The 22,390-nt window shown below is 43.6% G+C and overlaps 1 protein-coding gene across 1 annotated transcript in view; it reads left to right on the forward strand.

Moving 5' to 3' along the window:
- CILK1 (ciliogenesis associated kinase 1) overlaps positions 1-20,062 on the forward strand; it is a 35,266-nt gene extending 15,204 nt beyond the window's left edge. Inside the window, exons 5-13 of the mRNA XM_036916371.2 lie at positions 3,441-3,573; positions 4,264-4,435; positions 6,468-6,635; positions 8,707-9,024; positions 10,462-10,652; positions 10,767-10,915; positions 13,037-13,165; positions 15,381-15,503; positions 16,485-20,062. Coding sequence (XP_036772266.2) covers positions 3,441-3,573; positions 4,264-4,435; positions 6,468-6,635; positions 8,707-9,024; positions 10,462-10,652; positions 10,767-10,915; positions 13,037-13,165; positions 15,381-15,503; positions 16,485-16,639 — 1,538 coding nt within the window. The 3' untranslated portion in view covers positions 16,640-20,062. The remainder of the gene's footprint in view (positions 1-3,440; positions 3,574-4,263; positions 4,436-6,467; positions 6,636-8,706; positions 9,025-10,461; positions 10,653-10,766; positions 10,916-13,036; positions 13,166-15,380; positions 15,504-16,484) is intronic.
- The last annotated feature ends 2,328 nt before the right edge of the window (positions 20,063-22,390 follow it).

A 22,390-nucleotide genomic window follows, 5' to 3' on the forward strand; every position in this document is an offset into this window, starting at 1 on the left:
TGTATAGGTTTTAAACTACTAATTTAATTGCGTACACATATTAACATAATAGGAATACAGTTACATAACCAAAGCAGACCTATAATTACCAGCCATCTCCTGTGAAACCAAGAAAACCTTCACTGGTGTGTTTTTAATGCTCTGAGTTTTTAGGAAGTGAGACCATGGTCCCACAGTGCATGTATTTGCAGGGGCCACAGGCGTCTTCCTTCATGCACTGATAACATGTACTGTTGACTGTCTCTCTCTACTAATTGCTGTGTCTCTGCATGTTTTTAAGCCAATTCCAAGGTGGGAGCCTGGAGTCAGGCCTTCTGGGAGCTGGAAAGTGCTCTGAAGAACACAGGGTCCAAATGTGGTGACTCAGTTATCTTGAATCTTAGAACAGACATTGCCCACACTGGTGGGCGTTGATAATTTTTATTTAATTAGTCTGTTAATAAGCCATCCAAACTTATTAGAAATTGGCAGAGACCACATCAGAAAGTCTTTTCTTTCATTTTAAAGGCCATTCTTAACTAATACTGAATCACTGTTTGAATTGTTGACAGCCTCAAGTTTTGTTCTTCCTATAATTTAGGCCTAATTTACTATGAATTTGGTTAGGACACCTAAGGAATTGGTATGAGGAAGGCCATTAGGTACATATTAATACAATGGCAGTATAAATAATGAAACAATGGAATATATATATTTTCCTTCAACACACAAATACATACACAACACTCACACACACACACACACACACACACACACACACACACACGTGACACACAAACAGAAACTCACTGTCACGGTGGTGCCATCTCTGGCCTAACCCAGGTCTAACTCCTTTGATCCTCTCAGTGCCTTGGATTATGGGAACAGAAGCTGCCTGTTGGTGGGGCGGAAGTGCTTCCTTCTCTCTTGTGGCCTCCTGAATACATGTGATCACTTCTGTTCCTTCAGCCTTCCTATGTGCTCTGCAGTCTGACTCACATTCCCCACCTGAGACAGCCGTTTACCTTGCAGACCCACGTTATGCCACAATGCTATCCATTTGGAATGTGACCTAATTCTGAGCCCTGGAGTCTTCAGAATGAGGAACACAGAGGTGTGTCCTGTCATTAAAGCACTGTTTCTTTCCACAATACATGACATCTAGTTTATGATCACATAGAACCACGTCACGGTCCCCCCTGCCCTTCCCCTAGAGCAGAGGGGTTTGGGGAGAACACCGTTGACCAGTGGATTCGCGGCTGCTGGAGCTCCCTCCGTGATGAGGACTTCCTGCCCGGAGCCCTCGCCACCCCCCACTACCTCAGCACCGCTGCTCATCGTGGTTCTCAGCCACTGCCCTGGGGGGCTCCCTCCTGCCCTTCCAACAGTCCTGGTCTGTTCTGTTCTCCTGCCTACTCAGCCCAGGTACATTTGTCACTGTTAAGCTCCTTCATATTCCCTATAAGTCTCTTCAAGTCCTTTGTTCAATCAGTAAGAATATATTATGAGGTTGCCACTGTGTGTGCTCCTGCCACTGTGCTAGGCATTCAGAAGAAATAAACTGTGGCCGCTCCTTAAGATGTTCCATCTAATTAGTGAGAGATCCACATACCTGAAAATGACAGAGCTCTGCTCAGGTTCAGAGGGGAGAGCCTGGTATGTCCCCCAGGACGTGAAGCCTGTGCATTTGGGCTGCTTCTGACTCCGCCTGGCAGGGAGTGGGCCCTTGGCAGACATCTGTTGGTAGGATGTATGAATGAAGAAAGCTAGTGTGTTAGAATGGCTTCGTGGAAGAAGGAAACTCAAAATAGGTCTTGAGGGATGGCGAAGATTGGGATTGATGTAGACAAAAAGGAGCAAGGGTGTAACACCTAGTGGGAATAAAGAGAATGAACCTAAAAGAAACGAGGAATTTTACCTGATTGGAGCATACTTCACACATATCAATAAGTATTGGAAAATAACGTTATCTCTTTAGGTAGACTGAAAGGAGTTCAGGCCTGTAAAATAATTACAAAGGGGACCATGCAAGGTGTGTGTGTGTGTGTGTGTGTGTGTGTGTGTGTGTGTGTGTGTGTGTGTGTGTGAATGACAAGGGAAAGGCAGGGCTCCACAGAAGTGTGGAGTCCAGAGAAGCCAGAGCAATGAAGTCCTGCCAGGAAGTGGCAGAGGACAGACGACGAGCACAAGGATTAGGGAGGGGACGTGAGAAAGGGCAGAAGGTGATGGGCAGGAAATATTTTGGTGAAAAATATGACACAATTCCATGACTGTCTGGGGGAGGGCTCCAACTGAACTGTTGGGAACCAGGAGATCTTATAAGGGTTTGGGAGGGAGAGGCGATTTGGGAGAGGAGAGAAGCGGTGTGGGACGGGTTGATGTGGAGGTGATAGTGACATCTGTCCTGTGAGGAGCAAAGCCTAGACAAGGGTGAAGAAGGCACATCGGAGATGTAGATTTGAGCATCATCTGCACAGAGGTCATCAGGGAATAGCGTAAACCTTCAGTGATGGCCGCTGACTTCTGTGATTTGCTGGCAGGTATCCGGCTTAGACAACCTTGAGAAAGATAAGACAGAGCAAATAACTCCCTTGGTGGCGTTAGTGGGGCTGAACTGAGATTTAGAGTCGTGTAGAATGAGGACTGTCAGTGATGGTCTCCACAGGTGGAAGGTTTGGGGTTTTTGGAGACACGTATCGCTGATCAGTGGGTGCCTGAGCACACCTGGCACGTTGGCTTGTTGAATATCCTGCCTGTAACCCCATCGCTCTGCTGTAGCCGAGACAGGCTTTCCGTCTGCTGAGTTATCTTTGCCTTTTGCAATGTGAGCTGGAGATGTGCCCCTGCCTCTTCATTAGGCCAAGTAATAAGTAACAATAATGTTTCACATTTAAACATTTGTTGTGACACACATCAGAATCTCAGACATGAGGAGATTGTGTTCATAAATCCCTCATTCCTTAAGCAGAAATTATAATTATGTTTTTGTTGTGGTATAACCTCTCCGTACCCATAAGATTATCGTCTTTTGAAATGTTTTGAATCTCAAATTCCTGACTGACTCGGGCAAGGTAGGCCCTATATTTTTTTCCTGGAGTGACAACTTCTTTTATTTCTTTATTTTCCTTATTAAACTAACATTGTTAGACAATCTTACGAAGATTTCACATGAACGACATTGTGGTGACCACTTCTTTTTGCAGTTATCTCAGCCCGTAACTGAGGTTTGATGTTTTAAAATCTGTTTTCCTTCTGGGAAAAAAACATTTTGAAGATGAACTTTTGAATAATTTGACATTTTGAATTCATCGAGAGGAAATGAATGAAGTCCTGTGCATAGAGCCTCTGGTGCTATTCCAGGCTACTTGTCACATTAGAGCTGTTATGGAAGGAGCAGACACGCTGCCAAGACTAATGCAGACGAGACTGACGCTGGGATTCCTTCTCCTCTGGCGCTACAGGCTTCTTCCATCGGGACTTAAAGCCTGAGAACCTGCTCTGCATGGGACCAGAACTTGTGAAAATTGCAGACTTTGGGCTGGCCCGAGAAATCCGATCAAGACCTCCATACACAGACTATGTGTCTACCAGATGGTAACTACTCTTTTCCTCAAAACTATTTAATTGCACTTCTCTAGAAATACATGCTTATACTGTGGGTAATATGAATGTCACAAATACTAACTTTTCACTAAAAAACAGTATGGTTTGAAACACATTTGTAGGTAATGTAGTGTTGTACAAGGTGTAAAAGCTTGTATTGTAAGTAATTTTAAAACAAAGTCCATTATACTTTTTTCCATACCATAAACAATATTTTACTGATAGGCCTTCCTGAAGACCATTTCCTGCATTGTGCAAAGGATTCTCCGAAGACCTCTCTGGAAAACCATCTAGCTGCTATTGTTAGAACTGCCAGACCCTAAGGATTTGATTTGAGCAGTTGGCCATTACCAAGAAGTAGCCTGCAGACCAGTTTTATGTTCTCGCTCCCTCTCCTTTTTCTTCTTCTTTCTCTTTTCCTCGACTCTCATCGTGTTTTGCTAAGATGCTATAGAGAAGAGTCCTGTAGAGAAATGCGCAATAGAAAATACGTGAGCTAGAGAAGCACTGCTTTGTGACAGCAGCCACAGCGGTTACCAAGTCTTCATGAGCCCACGTGTCACACTGAACTGGACAGAACACAGAAATAAATGAACTGTCTCACTATGATGTGATTGTATTATTTAATGTGATTTGGGACCTGGGGAGGCCACACCTAGCAGTTCATCTTTGTCCCTGCAGGTATCGGGCTCCAGAGGTGCTCCTGAGGTCCACCAGCTACAGCTCCCCCATTGACATCTGGGCCGTGGGCTGCATCATGGCAGAAGTGTACACCCTCCGGCCACTCTTCCCGGGGGCCAGTGAAATTGACACAATCTTCAAAATTTGCCAGGTGTTGGGGACACCAAAAAAGGTAACGATATGGAACAAAGGCGTCTTATTTTCTCTCTTGGGCAATAACATCCTTAAGGGCAGGACCAAAGCTGGCAGCGGCCCATGCTCCCAGCCTGTGCAGCCCCTGGCAGTGTTGACACCTGCCCATTCTGCCCTCTTTCTGGACCTCCGTGACCCTCCACTGCCCACGTTTGCAGTCCCGGCCACTTCTGCCCCCCTAACTCCTCTTAACTGTACATGCCGACCCCCCCACCCCCACTTTTCTCTGCGCACCACATCACCTCCCTTGCAGAGCTTCTCTGTCTGGATGGCTACAACTCGCGCATCTATCAGAGGTGTCCTAAATGTGACCTGTAGCCCTCTCCTCCCTCCTCTATGACTCACTCACATATTTACCACTAGTGGTGAGGCTTTCTCCTGACACCCTGACCACCACCTCGGACTCCACCTGCTGGCATAGGTTGCTATTGTTTACCCACAACCAGCTTCTTTATTTCATTCTTCAGTTCTGTCCGTGGGCCCATCCCAATTCCAGGGCCCCAGCCTTGAGGCTGAGTCTCAGTTTGGCCTTCCCCCTTGGCCTTACTTCCCTTTCCCTGTCCAAGCAGTTGGTCTGGAAAGCCTGTTGAAATGGCCGTATCATCTCTGCCCTGCAACTCTTGTCCTTCCAGTCCTGCGGCCCCTGTCATAGGCTGGGCCCCGGTCTCCCTGCCTGTGTCTGGGGTATCGTCTCACTCTTTCTGCCCTAAGCCTTTGCCCTCCAGCTGTCTTTCAGTCTGCAGCCAGATTCCTCCTCCTAAAGAAGAGCTCTGGCACTGTCCTCCCCTCCTAAAAATATTCATTGTCTACCCACTGTCCAGGGCCCTCATCTGTCCCTTCTTACCTCCCCTCGGTACCTGCACCCTCCTGGCTGTGAGCCCTGGAATCTCCCCACTTCTCTGCTCTGCATGTATGTGTTCTACCTACGTGAGTAAATGTGACCTGATTCCACTCCTCTTCCAAGGCCCCTCCCTAACTTACCCCCTCCCCATTGTCTGGTCTCCACCCCATCTTCAGCTGTGTTCTGTGTCACTCATGTGATCATTTGTGCACAGATCTGTGCCCTGGACCCTAAGCTGACTCAGGGCAAGGATTTGCCTCGTGTTTGTTTTTCCAGGTCCTGGCACCGTTGCTGGTGCAAACCAGACTGGAGTCTCTCCCTCCTCGGACACCTGTTTCTGTACCTCTCTTGTGACCTTTGTCACTTTTTACTCAATATTGTTATATTTTTAAGTAAATGTCTAATTTTCTCTCTTGGGCAATAACATCCTTAAGGGCAGGACTTATATCAGGCCATTTTTGGATGCCCAGCAACACTGAGCATATAGTAGCCACTCACTAACTATCTCAGTGGGTGAATAAGCTATACATGTAGTGCTGCCTCACTTGAAAAAAATAGCAATGATACCAGAATGGGTCTCGTAATAGAGTAGAGTGTTGGAACTAGAAGATTATTTGCTTACCACTTTTTGTCATTCACTTTAGCATTCATGTCCCGGAGGTGTGACGCACGAAAAAGCAGAGAGCTTGAGATTGGGTGGAATGGCTTACTTTACTGCTGGACCTCTCAGCATGTTTTGAATCACTGAGATGGGGATATAGTAATATGTAGAGTTTCACAAATTTATTTAGCCAGGGACAAGGTGTTTTGTTTTAGTTATTCCCCCCCAAAATATCTCATCAGCAGTTTCTCAAATGTCTGTCTCATGGAACACAATTGGGAATATACTAATTTGGTCCAACCCCCAAATTTCAAGAAATGAACTTTCTAGCATAAAGGTATTAAAACAAGTTGGTGGCAAAGGCAAGCAAATGTCCCTGTTCCCCTGCCTCCCTGTTCTTTGTCATCTCCCCATTAGCGTGCCCCTGTGGTATCATGCACGGCGCGTAGTACTGCACAGGGCCGAGGTGATGACATGGTTGCCTTTCTGTTGGGGGCACATGTGCAAGAACAGAAACTCCTCCCACAGCGAGCTGGTGGAGCAAAATGTTCTGTCTTTTCCTTCTTTCAGACCGACTGGCCTGAAGGCTACCAACTTTCAAGTGCAATGAGCTTCCGCTGGCCCCAGTGCATGCCCAGTAACTTAAAGACCCTGATCCCAAATGCTAGCAGCGAAGCAATTCAGCTCCTGAGAGACATGCTTCAGTGGGATCCCAAGAAACGGCCAACAGCTAGTCAGGTTTTCTTCCACTTCCTTCTGTTTGATGTACTTCTTATGGTGTTCATATCTAACTGAATAATCCCTATAAATCCTAGAAGAAGTATTTCATTTGGTATCATGGGTGAAAATAGGATTGGATATCACTAATGGTGTATTAATATATAAGAACTTAAAATAGTTTGGACATCACTGTGTATAATTAAAGTAGTTAAGGTTTAAACAATCCAGTTGCTTTGAAAATTGGCATGCGGTTCACATGATACATCACTATGTATGTAGAAATGAAAATAAACATGTATCTACCTATCTTTGGAGAATCTTTTCAGGTACATTTTCTGTGAGTTAAGGTTACATAGCAGTTTTTTTTACAAGGCAGTACTGGTTGAAAGGGAATTTTAAAATAACCGTGTAAAATCCAACTTGCTCGTTGACAGATGACGTAGAGCAGCAGATGAGATAAATCTGGAGTAATCAGCATTTTGTAGCACTTTACAGTTTGTAAATGCTTTGGTATGTTTTCATGTGACTTTAACCTCATGAGGATTCCGTGAGATAGTTATTACAGGTTTCCATTTTGTAAATGAGAAAACTGAATCTCAGAAGGTTTGTGACTGGCCCTAAATCACTCATACGGTAACCAGTACAGATAATGTAACCCACTCCAGGTCAGTCACACAGATGGCAGGTTTTCTGATCCCATCCCTCCTGTTTCCTCAAACCCTCCCCACCCCAGGCCACTGTGACTTGGATTATGAAATGCACCCAAAAAAGGCAGGTAATGTTGTCAAGTAACACTGCCACGCCTCCTGCAAGCCTCCTTTTGCATGAGTTGTGTCTGGCCCCTTCTCACTTTGTCTCATTGACAGTCACATCGCTCGGAGAATAAAACAGGGTGACTAGGTGACTAGTTCTAATCAGAGATGATGATCTGGCTAAGCAAACTGATAGGCACATTGGGAAACAGTGCCAGTGTGATGTTCGAATTTGTGAGAGCTGGAGAGATGGCAGTTGGGGGATTAAGTGATTATAGAAATGCAGCTTTCCAAAGGCTTAAAGAAGAAAGTCATAATTCGGTGCCATAAGGCTCTGGATGGCTTGAGAGGGTTGGAAACCATTTCTGGGGATGAAATTCACAGGTATTTTCAGGGCAGGAAGGAAGCTTTCTGATAAACCCAGTGTTTTAAAGGATGCACACAAGCAATGAAAGGAAAAAGATTCTGTGACAAGGAACCAAGAGAGCAATGCAGACTTTTAAGAATAGTGTCAGAAAAGGTAAAAATACCCTCAAATCAGTTGTGACTTGCAAAAATGCCTGGACTACAGGGAAGACTTTTAAATTAGACGCCAGGGTTCAGGACCTGTACTAGAATATCCACATCATTTGCCTCTGTTGCTACATTTATATTTCAACATTATAGGTGTTTGTAACTATGTTCCAGGGTCATCAAGAAAGGTTATGTTATGTTCAGGGATTTCCATTCAAAAAGACTAGGGAATATAGGGAATATTTCAGAAAGAATTTAAGATTTATCCCTTGTCTATCCAGAAAACTTGATTATTCAGAACAACTAACAAGCTTTAGTTGTCAGTTGCTCTTTATAGGCCAGGTTTAACTATTTCAGGTATGACAGTCTTGGCATTCCTGGGATGAAAGCAGATGTAACCTGCTTATTGTACACTTCAGTCTTCCAGGATCATCAGGTTTGACTCTCTCAGTTTTACATTACTTTTTTCTCTTTCTATGGAATGAGGAAATGGGGTCAGAAAGGTGAAATATTATTTAAGACACACAACAAATGAATTATAAAGCCAGGACCTATAATAAGCCAGAATACTTTTCAAAAAATAACAAAGACAATAGCAGTGTACCTGCCTGCCTTATCCAAATAATTTTAAGTGTATACATTTTATGGTATATAGATAAGGAAAATCACAAGGGGTGTACAGATTCAAGATGCTGTTTTATAGTTGGTTTGGGCTAAGAAACTGTAGTAAATTGACCACATGAAATGTAGCCTTAGTGAGCCTGATGGTTGTGAATCTTCCTGGCTAGACTTTTCTCCTAAAGCAGGCCTCTGTGTCATTCCAGGCACTTCGATATCCTTACTTCCAAGTTGGGTACCCTCTGGGCTGCACCACACAGAGCCTTCAGGTAGGGAAACCACAGAAAGACATCCTGGAAAAGGCAGGCCCACCTCCTCACATTAAGCCAGTCCCTCCTGCCCAGCCTCCAGCCAAGCCACAAACGCGGATTTCTTCGAGACAACGTCAAGCCAGCCAGCCCCCTCCACATCTCACGTACCCCTACAAAGCCGAGGCTCCCAGGACAGATCATCCGAGCCATCTTCCAGAGGACAAGCCAAGCCCATTGCTCTTCCCATCCCTCCACACCAAGAATCCTCAGTCGGTAAGCAGAGGGATGTGCTCGTGAGCCACGTCTGGCCTGTTCCTCTTCTGATCCCACTTATTGTGTGAAATACTTTCTTTTTCAGCATATGAAGTCTAAATACAATAAAATTGCCTTTGCAATATCACAGAATTGTGAAAACAGCTTTGGCCTTGGAGTTTAAGGTCTAAATTCAAGTTCTGGCTCTGCCCGTTGGTAACCGCGCCCCTCACGGGGGCAGCTGTGTTGTGGTGGCTGAGAGCTGGATACAGCAGCCAGACTGCCAGGGTCCCAGATCTCAGCTCTGTTATTTCAGGTACAAGTTACCTGCCTCTCAGCTCCTCATTTCCTCATCTGTAAAGTAGGGATAATAATGTTACCACTCTTTTGAGGACTAAATGAGTTAATGCTTGAAACAATTTAAAATAGTACCTGGTACCTAGTTAGAACTCAATAAATGTTTGTCACTGTTATTATTAATCCCTTTTTGACTCAGGGACTCAGTTTCCTCACCTGTAGAAGGAAGATCATACATAAGGCCTGTCTTGTCCAGACACTGCTGGCTGTTCATGAGGACCAAAATCCTGCTGCCCTTGTAGATGTTTTGAAAAGGCATAAAGTGCCATCCTAATATTCATAGATTGTCACTCTCCATTGATACTGTTAATTCTGGGCTGTTAGTTGAGCCCAGGCCTGTCTTTTCTTGGGCTGGCTTTCAAAAGGAAACAATGAGCGTTAGATTCAAGAAAATGATAACCTGTCAAGGGAGTCTAGGTACCATTAGCTTTGTAGTGCTGTTGGAGAGTCTGATTTTCCAACAACTTTATGCAAAAGTCATGCTTTCTCTGCCAGCCAGTATTTATTCACTGGGGGCTGGCTCCCAGCTAGCACCACGTAAGATACAGCATGAGATCGCAAAGGTGGTGTCTCTAGACGGTTTGCTTTATCCCAGCCCACCCACTTCGAAGTAACGTGTGTTAGGAAATTTCCTACTGTAGATAATTCTATAATTAAATAGTATCTAGATCAACCAAGAAAGCAAAAAAGATATTATTCACACTGTTTTCTCTAAAAAAGCAGGATGACTAATGTCTTAGCTATATTCCCTTGCATCTCTATTTAGGACAGCATAAATCAGGGAAGAGGCCTGAGTGAGAATCCAGCCATCTTCCTGCTATATGAGGAGTACCTTAAATTTCTTCTTTAAAATCCTTATACAACTTTGTGTCCTCATAGGATGAAGACTGATGTAATCAGTGCAGGATGGGTGAGAGACGGAGGTCTGGGAATGCACTTTCCACAGTTGCCCTTTCAGACAAGCAGTGCATTCTGGGGGATGATATGCCCCAGGACCCTCCGTGCCATAACTGAGAAAGTTCATGCTGGGGATTACTCACACGTGAGCTCCATTAATGCCAACTACTGCTTTTTCCCCTCCTCTCCTTGTATTTTGCACAGAAAATCCTCACTGGCCTGGATCACAAAAACAATGAGATCAAGCCAAAGAGTAGGAGAAGGTGGGGACTGGTTTCCAGGTCAACAAAGGATTCTGATGATTGGGCGGACTTGGAGGACTTGGATTTCGGTCCATCCTTCACCAGGATTGACCTGAAAAACAAGAAAAGACAGAGCGATGAGACTCTGTGCAGGCAAGTGTGCGGCTTCTGTCTCCAAACAGAGTCTGAGGGTGGATCGTCAGATCTCTGCCTGTCTGATGCCACTTTCCATCTCATGCTGACCTAAGCCATGTTCTCTCCATTCAGATTTGAGAGTGTTTTGGACCTGAAGCCCTCGGAGCCTGTGGGTACTGGAAGTAGTGCCCCCACCCAGACGTCGTATCAGAGGCGAGACACCCCGACCCTGAGGTCTGCCGCCAAGCAGCACTACTTGAAGCACTCCCGATACTTGCCTGGTAACAGCAATATTTGCCTTTGCTTTGATCATTGATAAGAAATCATTTCCCTGGAATCACATATTCACAAAGGTTCTGTTTTGGAAGGCAAGTGCTTGGGGCTTCTCTTCAGAACTGGTGGGAGTATCATAAAAATAGGAACTGAAGCCCAAGGGTTCTCACATTTTTATCTTATGTAGTTGTCTAAGATCAGAAATTTGGTAAAGGAATCTGGTCCAACCCCCAGGAAAGGAGGAACTGGGAAGAGCTGGGTGGCGTGCCTGAGGCCCTGCATCAGACTAAGCTTAGGAGAAATGACCAGTCCTCTGTGCTCTCAGGAAACTGGGCAGGAGCTCAGTCACACTCTCTGGCAACACTGTAGGGGTCAAGTGTAAACGCTGTAGTTTGGTGGGTGCCCAGGCTTCTATCCAGATTCTCCGTATTCCAAGCTTGCAGCATTAGCCAACCATTCATTCACAAACCCATTCAGTGAGTAAATGCACATTGAGCATGCACCACATGCCTGGCACTGGGAATATAATGGTGGGAAAAATAGCCAAGTGGGGCCACTGGTTGCCCACCTTTCAAGGGTCTCCCTTCACATTTCCCTTTAATCTATGCAGTGATGTTGTACTGCAGCCCTGCAGGCAATACTATCGCCCTCATGCAGCTTACATTCTAACAGGGGAGATAGGCCCTAAGCAAATAGACAAACAATAATACAGATGGTGAGAAGTGACGTTAAAGGTAATGTAATGGGCAGAGGAGGCACTGCTTTAGAGTGGTCAGGAAAGGCGCCCTGAGCAAGTGACTCCCAGCTGGGCCCCAGAGAATAGGAAGGAACTGATGTGCAGAGAGCTGAGGGAAGAGCAGAGCAGGCAGAGGAAACGCACATGCAGGGGCTGGAGGCAGGGAGGGCTTGCTTTGTGAGAGGACCGGCTGAGAGGCCAGTGTGGCCGGAGCATGGTGAGAGGGTGGTGTGGTATGTCGTGTGATTATGATGTCATATGTAGCGTGTTTTGGGGGATCTTGTAAGGAGTTTGGATTTTATTGAGCAATGGGAAGCTCTTGAAGGACTTTAATTGGATAGTGTTATGATTTTATCCACATCTGTGTGTTGAGTGGGTGCGGGCCAGCAAGCTTAGCTGTCATCCAGGTGAGGGAGGTGGTGGCCCGGCTGGGCTGGGGCCTGGGGCGGGGGGCGGGAATGGAGTTTGGCATAGCAGGCCTGCTGGTGCTTGGACTCCTCGCCCTTTGACTGGGAATAGGCTTCTGCATACTGCCAGACCTCACCAGGGCTGGCACTGTGGTCTTAGAAGATTGGCCTGACAGGTCCCAGGACAAGCCGGAAGAAGAGAGAGCAGGTGATGGCTGACAGCCGTGATCCGTTTGAAAGGCAGGGACCCAGGCTGCGGTGACCATGGACCAAAGGGAGCGGGGCCAGAATCAGAGAGCTATTTCTTTTTGGCTCTAGGGGAAGAAGGAGAAGGATAAAAGATGGATTCAGTCTTTCAGTTCTAAAAATTAGCTGCAAGGCTTGACATGAGTGGAAAAGTGGGCAGTCTAGAGGGAAGTGGTTGGAGGCTTGAGGTTGAGGTGATCGAGGTTAAGGTCAAAGTAGCCTTGGACGTGAGGGAGTCGATGGGGGTCAGTGGCACATACCAGAGCCATCAGCGCGTGATGGTGATGTCAGTTCAGGACAGGTGACAAGATGGAATCTCAGAAGACAGAATGCAGAAAGAGGCGATCAGGGGGCTGAGGAGGCCGGGGCTGGGGGACGGAGAGGAACTTGGAAAGGTGATAGAAAGGCAGTGGCCTGTGAAGGGGGGTGCATAGGGACGTCCAGGAACACTGAAACCCAGGGCAGCACTGGCGGGGTCAAGACGTAAGACCTGGGACAGATCCACTGGGACAAGTTGAAGGGACCGTTCTCGGGCCACCCACCAGTGAGAGACAATATACTAAACCCAGATGGGGATCTTTCCCCCCGCCATCTGTCAGATGACATCGTCACGGGCAATTTTTGCTTTGATTGTTAAACCACAGGAAGTTTCTGACAAATTGGATTCTGTGTTAATTTCATTTCTGAAATCTGTTCAAGATTAAGTATTTTGCATTTGAAAATCATTTCTTCCATTTTAGGAATAAATATAAGAAATGGCGTACTCCCAAATCCAGGCAAGGATTTTATTCCATCCAATCCATGGTCTAGTTCAGGTTTGTCTGGCAAATCTTCAGGAACAGTATCTGTCATCAGCAAAATAAATTCAGGTGAGTCATGGTTATTAAATTACTACAAGCAGCCCCTGCCCTGGGTGGGGCAGGGGGTGCGCAGAGAGGCAGGCTGTGGAACCAGGACCTCTTTTCCAGGCCCATGCTTCTCAGTCTTTCTTGGCACAGGCCCCGGGGACTCGGTCGGGCCCCCTAGGATCTGCCCTCGGGCGTAGCTGGGAGCGTAGGACAGGCTTCCCGGCTCACAGGAAAAGCAAAGTGCAGAGTTTTACAAAAACTGGCTTCTGAGGCCCTGCTCTGCAGGGGCACCTCCTTCTGAGGAGATCATCAAACTCAGCTCCCGCTTCCCCTTGTCCCCTCCGTCTGATGACCCCGCCTTAGCCCAGAGCCTCAACGTCCCCTGCGGTTGGAAGGTGATAGTTCAGAAGGCCCTCCCCACTTTTTTTTAATGGGTAATTGACTAACCCCGTTTCCAGCAGCCCAGCTGCCCACCGCGTTCTTCCCTCACACAGGCAGCCCCTGCTGTGTGCTGCTTCCCTTTCCAAACTGCTGAGGAGACATCTGGCTTTCTCTGCTCCTGCCTTTATCCATTATATGTTCATTTATTCTAAGGAATGCAGAAAAAGAAGGAAATAATATATCAGCACCCACATAACCACCACCAGCTTAAGGAATCAAACTTTGCAAATGCACATGTCTGGGTCTTCCTGCCTGTTCTCTCTGCCCCTCCCTTCCCCCCTGCCCCTCAGTGGATCTGGGTGTTTATTATTTCCATGTTTTAAAAAAATATACATGACATACCTAGTATGGTTTTGCATATTTAAAAAGTTATATGAACATAAGCCTGGATCCCCACTTCACTCACATTAATAATTATAGTAGGACATAGCAATTATGCATATATGTAAGATATGTACATATAACACATATAGTATACATAACTATATGCCATAATAATTTATTACTTCGACTAGACCATAACCTGTTTATCCTTTCTCTTCTTGACAAACATGTAAGTTTTTTATACTTTTTACTATTAGAAAGAGTGCTGAGATGAACACTGCTGTACACACCGTGCAGCTGTTGGGAGGGTCTCTCTGTGTGTAATGTAAGCACGTTAGGTGCAAGCGTGTGCTCGTTTTGGACCTTGCAGATACTGCACGTTGCTCTCCAGCAGGGTGTAGGATGCCACTTGGTCCTGTCACGATTGTAGAGTGTGTGCTAATCTGAGGGTGTGAAAAGGCACCTTATGTGGCTTAAACTTGCATGTCCTGTGTACTAGTGAGGTGGAGCACCTCTCCGTGTGTTCATTGACTATATGTTTTTTTCCTGCTTGTGACATACCTCTTCAAAATCTTGTCCCATTTTTCTTCATATCTGTCTATTCACCAAAAAATATAAGGTGTGCTCCAGCTCACCAACACACTCCTCAGACATGCATTCCAGGGCACTCTTCCCATGCTGCTTTAATCAGGTGTCAGGAATGTGCTGTGCTATGAAGACGTAGAACAGCTCTATTCCTCATTAACTCCTTTCCTAACGGATATAACCATTTGTTTTATGGCCCATAATAGCATTCTTTGTAATTCCATTGTACCTTTAAGCCTTCACTATAAGGCTTACAGACATTCATTCACCCATCCAATATGTATTGATGACTTGCGTGGGTGAGAGGCATTCGTCAACCTCCTAGTCTGCTAAGATGAGCAGTGTACTGTCTGGCCCTTAAAGCCTCTCAATGTGGAAAAGACATACAAAGTGAATGTATGTAATAGATTTTAATAATGGGTAATTTTTCTGATTACAGACAAGCATATTCAGTGTAGAACTACTTGTAGTAGCTGAATAATTAAGATCAACTATGTGCTGATCAATAAGAGAATGGTTAAATGAATTATGGTTTAGTCATACTCTGGAATTTGTATATAGGACATGGGAAGATAACTGTCCTGTATTATGAAGTGGAAAAAGCAAATTCCAGAACAGGCTAAAACCTTCTATTCTAAAAAGAAAGAAAATTGCAAATTTCCTTTTTCCTTAAAAAAACCAACTGACCCCCCGCATCTGGCGGAGGCTGCTGGGACAGCACTGTCTGCCACGCCGCCCCAGGTCTCTCCGACCGCGTGGTGTGGTGGATGCTCTGCTCAGGATGCGCTGTGTTCACCGCGGTCCTTTCCTCCCCGCCGCCTTTTAACCCTGTTGGTGACAGGTGCGCGGGTCTCTGTACTAATGGGCTTCTGCTTCTGCAAATCAGTTGGTTCCAGCTCTACGAGTTCTAGTGGACTGACTGGAAACTATATCCCTTCCTTCCTGAAAAAAGAAATTGGTTCTGCTATGCAGAGGGTACACTTGGCACCTATTCCAGACCCTTCCCCTGGTAAGCTTTATTTCAGATTATTCATGAATTGATTCAACAGATAGTTACTGAATAGCTTCTTTGTGCCAGACACGGTGTAGGCCTCTGAGGCACCAGTGAAGGAGACAGACAAAACTGCCTGTCCTCATGGGACTCGCCCTCTGCACACAATAAGCAAACTGAAGCAGATGCTCATATGTGCTTGGGAGAAACATGAAGCAGGCAGGAAGGAGGGAATGTGGGGGTTCGGGTGTGAGGTGCGGATGCGGTTTTAGTAGGGTGGCCAAAGAAGACCTCACTGCAAAGGAGTGAAGATGTGAAGGTGGTGAGCAAGTCATGCCAACGGATGAGTGAGACTATGCCAGATGCAGGGGTCAGTGCCTGGGCCATGGGGCGGGGCAGGCCTGGCACAGCAGGAAAGCGCAGGGAGGCAGAGTACAGGAGGAAGGGGAGGAGAGCAGAAAGGGGGGGTTAGAGAGGTGATAAGGGACCTGAAGACAGGAGGCCCTGCAGGCCGCTGTGAGCACGTTGCCATAGACTATGAGCGACATGGGACTCACTGGAGGGTTTTGAACAAAGAGTGAGGTGATCTGAGTCCCCTTTTCCAGGCTCACTGAAGTGCTGGTTGTCACTAGTTTGAAAGGGGGGAGTAATGCTGGAACCAGGAAAACCATCCGGAGGCTGTTGCCATTGTCAAGGCAAGGAATAATGCTGGCCTGCTCCAGGGTGCTGGTGCTTGAGTTGGGCCAGATTCTGGGTATATTTGCAAGGTAGAGCCACTAGGATTTGCTGGCAAATTACAAGTGGGATATGAGAAAAAGAGAGGGGTCAGGAATGACACCACTATTCTTGGTTCAAGAACTATTAGAACCGGGTTGTCCTTACTGAGAGAGGGAAGACTGATTGCTCATTTTCTGGTATTTCTGTCCCCAGATGCATTTCTCTGTGCTTTGTTTGCATGGGTCGCGTATCACTGAGACCCACCTTTCTCTTCCCTTGTAGGTTATTCTTCCCTGAAAGCTGTGAGACCTCATCCCGGGCGACCTTTTTTCCACACCCAGCCTAGAAGCACTGCTGGGTTGGTACCACGGCCTCCCGCCGCTCAGCCAGTGCATGGCCGGACAGACTGGGCTTCCAAGTATGCGTCTCGGCGATGACGGTTATGGAGCCCTTCGTGGGGGAGAGCAGGAGACTGTCTGTTGGCCAACTGGTATTCTACCTGCGAGAAACTCTTGGATGGTGTAAAAGCAAGCAGACACTTTTATAGTTATTCTTCTGAACTAAGACATTTCAATCTTCTTTTTTAAAGTTTTTTTTTAAATATTAATTTGAAATGCAATACCCTTTTTTTTTGGTACAAATTATTTTATTCTAAAACTGGGTCCCAGTATTTTCTTAAACAGTAGCATTTTGTATATATGGGTTATGTTTTAGCATTTTATACAGTCGAGTTTGTAATGAAGTTTTTAAAGATTAATTGCTCTTCCTTTGGGGTTCCAGATAATATTTTATACAGATTTTTAAAATTGTAATAATACTGATGCAGTATTGCAACAGGGGTGCAATGTAAGGCTACATGATGAAGAGTTATTTACTCAAGGTGTGCAGATATTTGTGAAATGGTTAAATTTTAAATGTGGGACATTAGGTACTTCAGGTTTTCTTGGATTGACATCGGCCCTGGAAAAATGATGTGCTTTTTTTTTTTACATTACTGATTTGGTTTTTAATACCACTGTGCTGTTCTACAAGTACTATTATGTAATTCATTTTGTTTTATTGTCGTTCCCCAGATGAAAGACCTCTAAGTAAATTTGTTTTGCATTTACAATACCCTTTATGGTAGTTGGGGATATCCAAATGGAACCAAGCTTTATTATGCTATGCCATCACATTCTATTTTCTCCCAATTAAAAAAATCAAATTGTATGAGTACCTACAAAAGGGAAGCTTTTCAAGCCAAAATGTTGTCAACATACGGGTTAACTGAATCAATTAATCTTACATCGCCGCCAAGATGCATGACTGAAAAGCTAAGTTTCAAAGCAGCAGAAGGTTTATTATTATAATAACTGATAGAATTTTGCATTCAGCTCAGTTCTCCAGGCCTGGCTAGGAATCATGAATAATCTTCTGTCCTAGCCAAATTCTCAGGGCACTTTGGGGAGCAGTAAAGATGTATGTATGCAGAGGTCCACTTACCTGGGAAGTCCCAGGTACCGTGATGTTAGTGTCCATAGTATGCCACATTTGAACTCTTACCCCTTGTGTAGTTCCTTCCGACAGTGAGGATTCTATTTGGGCAGAGGCTGTTCCATTGAGAGGTATGTTTACAGCAACTTTGAAAGTGACAAAGCTAGTTTGGAAACAGAAAAAGACAAAAGGTCCACTCCCATCCATCTCTGTAGGGTACACTTGCCTCCATTCGTAGTCACCTGAAAAGCAAGAGGGAAGGTCATTGCCAGGGCTCGTCTCTCACTGGGTGCCAGGTGCCAGGATATATAGCAAGTTAAGGGATATGAAATTATCATTTCTGTAGGTTAAAATGATAGGGTAAAGTGAACATTGGTACTCTGATATGGTTCAGCCTAATAAGTTGGTAAGTTATTGCTTTGATGTGTTAATACCCTGCAGCTGAACAAATGGCCGTGGCTCCCAGGGAGTAATTTCTGCTTTGGAGAATCTGGCTCAAAAATGTACTTGACAAAGCACAGTGATCCCTGGAGGCATGAGAAAAGTACATGATGGATGTGGATTTGATAAGTAATACTTTCCTGTTAACAAACTGGTGGCAAAGCTTCAAAAAATAAATACGTGTATGTAAGTGCAACTTGAAGCTGCATTAATTTCTGTATTATATTCTCAACTCGTTACCTAAAGCAACAGAAAATGTGTTTTCAGAGATGAGTCTTTTACTGAGGTTAATATTTATTTTCCCTTTCTGTATAATGTATAAAGAGTAAATTAATCCATAACCTTAGCCAGCTTGCTGGAAAGTTGGTTTTAAATTGTAAATACTACTTAGAGAAGAAATGGATTGTGAATACCATATTCTCGGCATTCTAGCTTGTGTCGAGGCCATTATGTTATTGTTTTTAATTGAAAAACCTAGTTAACAGGTTATTACACATTATAAAATTGTTTTTCTAATACTTTTATAGGGTCCAAGTTCAGAAAATATTCCAGTTTTCTTCTTCTTCTTTCCTTTGCTTATCAGCAAACAACTTCCCTTGGGAAGCCAAACACATTTATTCATATGAAAGTCAAGCTGATGCAGAGCTGAGAAAACTAGAAGACTGAGAAACAATGTAAATTCTAAAGACCTAGTAAAATCCTACAAGATACTGTTTTTCCCCCCACAATGGGTAAAGGGCAAATTGTGTATATAAGCTGATTACTATAGAAGGAAATAGTGACCATGTTTTATTAAGTGAAAATAAAATGGTACCTTTGCATATATTTTTTAGTTACTATAGAATCATAAAATGTATTGCAAGACACCAAGAGGAATGATGAGTTGAACTGTACCTATCCATGACTATACCTCATTTCCAGTCCAAAAGCTTTCTGGGACACCAGGACATGGTACAGGGATGGCTCTCATTTGGTGCCCAAAGGTTCAGTGACAGAAGTGTGCCAATGGGTTTGTGTATAAACTGCAGGGCAGACTGCCTGGGCATAAAAGTTACTTTTGGTATGACCATTCATTTTACAGTAAAATTCCATTAATTACTAAGCCCTCACCCAGCTCATGTATTACAGGATTTAAGTAGGAAGAAAATTGATTTTCAAACAATATTTTTAGACATATCGCTTGCCTGAAACGACTATAGGCATCTAATAAGTTGACGCTATGTCATTTTCTGCTACTGGAGTTATCAAAAATTGAGTATAATCAAGGCTATACATGTAAAGCAAAATAAGAATAGTTTTTGTTTTTAAATGCAGGTATCGGTACAGTTGGGGTTCAGGGTATTTCCCTGCCATCTAACCAGTTTTGTGCCATTTAGGAGAGAAAAAGAGTGCAGGCTCTATGTTTCAGCTCTGTGTATAACCAAAAGCAATATGTTTCTAAGAAAATGTTGGGCATACTAATTATGTTATATCATTTAAAGCATACTGTAGCAAATTGTTTGTTTAATATATGTGGTTAATTTTTAGAACTTTTTTTACAATTTCCAACCAAAGGACTGTATTTTATATAATTTATTTCAAGGACCTTCTCATGGAAACTGTTAAGACAAACTGGAGGAAAAGCTATCACATTAATTTGTATTATCAATTTCTTACAGACACTGTGCTAATGTGAATTTAAATGACCTGAACAGTCTTTTGATCTCTGAAACCTCACTACTGACAGCAGTTTGGTCACCTGATTTGATTACAGGGGAATAACAGAATATATTTATTTAAGAAGCAAATATTCATAATGATGAGAAGATAGAAGGACAAAAAAACCACTTACACAAGCCCTTTCTGAAATAAAATGTTGCTTTTTGAATAGTTTGTCCTACGGTGTTTAAAAATGTCTACTTTACATAAGAAAAATTCTGCTCCAAATAAAGTTACAGTTTAAGAAAAATTGATTTGGGTGTTCTGTTTTTGCTTTCATGTTCTTCCATCAAAAGATAGCATTAGTATTTCCTAATTTGGAATTTGATATTTTATAACTTCTTAATGCTTAGTACAGTGTTGCTGCCATGAAATTGGAAGCATACACTTATAGCCACAGCATGAAGAGCTACCTACAATGTGGAGGGTTTTTTAAAATTTAGCTTTTAGCATATCACTTCTTGCCTGTTACAACTGCCATCATTAAAAAAACAAGAGATAACAAATGTTGGTATGGGTGTGGAATAAAGGGAATGCTTGTGAGCTGGTGGGGAGGTTGTAAATTGATGCAGCCACTATGGAAAACAGTTTGGAGGTTCCTCAAAAAATTAAAAAACAGAACTACCATATCATCCAGAAATTTCACTTCTGGGAAAATAACCAAAAGAAATGAAAACACTAACTTGAAAAGATACCTGCAGCCCCGTGCTGATGGTAGCATTATGTACAATAGGCAGACATGGAAACAGCCAAGTGTCCAATGGATGAATGACTACTGAAGTTGTGGTATATACACAATGGAATATTATTCGGCCATTAAAAAGGAATCCTACTATTTGCAACAACATGGATGGACCTTGAAGGCATTATACTAAATGAAATAAATTAGAGAAAGACAAATACTATATGACCTCACATGTGGAATCTTGAAAAAACAAAGACAAAAACCAAAATTCTTTAAAAAGGTCAGACTTGTTCCCCAAGGTGGTGGGGGAAGGGGAATTGGAGGAAGGTTGTCAAAAGGTGCAAACTTTTGGTTATAAGTCAGTCCTAGGGATGTAATGTACGCCATGATGGCTATAGTTAACACTGCTGTTGCTGTGTGGTACATAAGAAAGTTGTTAAGAGATAAACTCTAAGAGTTCTCATCACAAAGAGAAGACTTGTCCTTTTTATCTTTCTTTTCTTTTTATTGTATCTGTGAGGATATTGATGTTACTGAACCTATTGTAATCATTTCACAGTATATGTAAATCAAACCATCACACTGTATGCAACTCTATGCCAATTATTTCTCAACAAAACTGGGGGGGAATGATCCCCCATTAGAATAGGGCCTGATACCAGACACCAGTCTTTTATAGCTAAGGCTGAATTTAAGCTGCTTGTTTCCCTCTTTCTGGAGTGTCTACAGGTAAAGCTTCTCTTAAACCGAGATTTAAAGCTCTTAATTTTTGCTTAGGCAATTTTACCTGCTACTGAGTGGGTGGATGAAAGGTTAAAGGTAGAGAGGACATCCCAAGGTCTCTGAAAATATGTCATGTAGGTGGATAGACACTATTAAGATCATCTCAGACAGAGTGACTCCAAGGATCTCCAGGTATAGAATGATCTCAGGGGCTTCCAAGGAATAAAATGACCTAAAGGTACCTGTCGTAGAACGGCAAAATTATTATAACAGGACTTTTTGTTTCTTCACAAGCCTGTGTGATTATAACAGTATGCTACTGCCTTGTTTCTCTTTCAGGTAAACAAGGTTGCCTGTAACAAAAGATTGGGGGTTTTATTACCCCTATTTTATATAGGAAGTTGCCATTTTTGTAGGCTAGGAGAAAAATGATAAAATATCAGCAATTTGATGTGGTTCAACCAATTAGAAATAAAGTGGAGATAAATGTTTTGCACATCAAAATTGAATGAAACTTGTCCTATAAAGTTCAATTAAAGTTAATCCTTGTAATAAGATGGATTGGAAGAAAAAAAGTAAAAAGTGATCACTTTTAGCAGGGTTGTAAAATATGACTTCCTGTGTTAAACTGCGTAATCTCTGTGTTAAGTCAGTACAAGAAAGATGTGTGTGTGTTTGGGGTTGAAGAGTGTCATTCTGGCCCTTTTTTCCCCTATTCCCTTGGACTGATTAATAAATCCTTTACCTTTTACCTTCTTATGATCTCAGTTTTTCTAACCCATCTTCTTCAAATTCATGATGCTCTTTTAGTTCACACGGACATTTAACAGGCCTCTCTCTGTCCCCACCACTGTCCCAATTCATTCTGTCAGAGAAATCTACTGAAAATTAAGATTTGATCGTATTAGTTGCAATCCCGCCTTCCAATGGATTCAGAGTCCAGAGTCTGTTTACTCCATCAGCGCCAACGGGCTTTTCAAGCCAGGTGCTCTCGACAGCCCCCGATCGGTGAAATAAAACAAATAGAAGCTGCCTCTAAAAACAAGGAATAGTTTTGAAGTCCCTATGAAGGCAGTTATTTTTAAGTTTAAAATCCATGAGAATTCTGCGTTCTACTCATTTGATTATTTACCAAATTACTTCTTTGGCCCCCACCAACACCTAGATG

Source organism: Manis pentadactyla, chromosome 16 (assembly GCF_030020395.1).
Source record: "Manis pentadactyla isolate mManPen7 chromosome 16, mManPen7.hap1, whole genome shotgun sequence".
NCBI lineage: Eukaryota > Metazoa > Chordata > Mammalia > Pholidota > Manidae > Manis > Manis pentadactyla.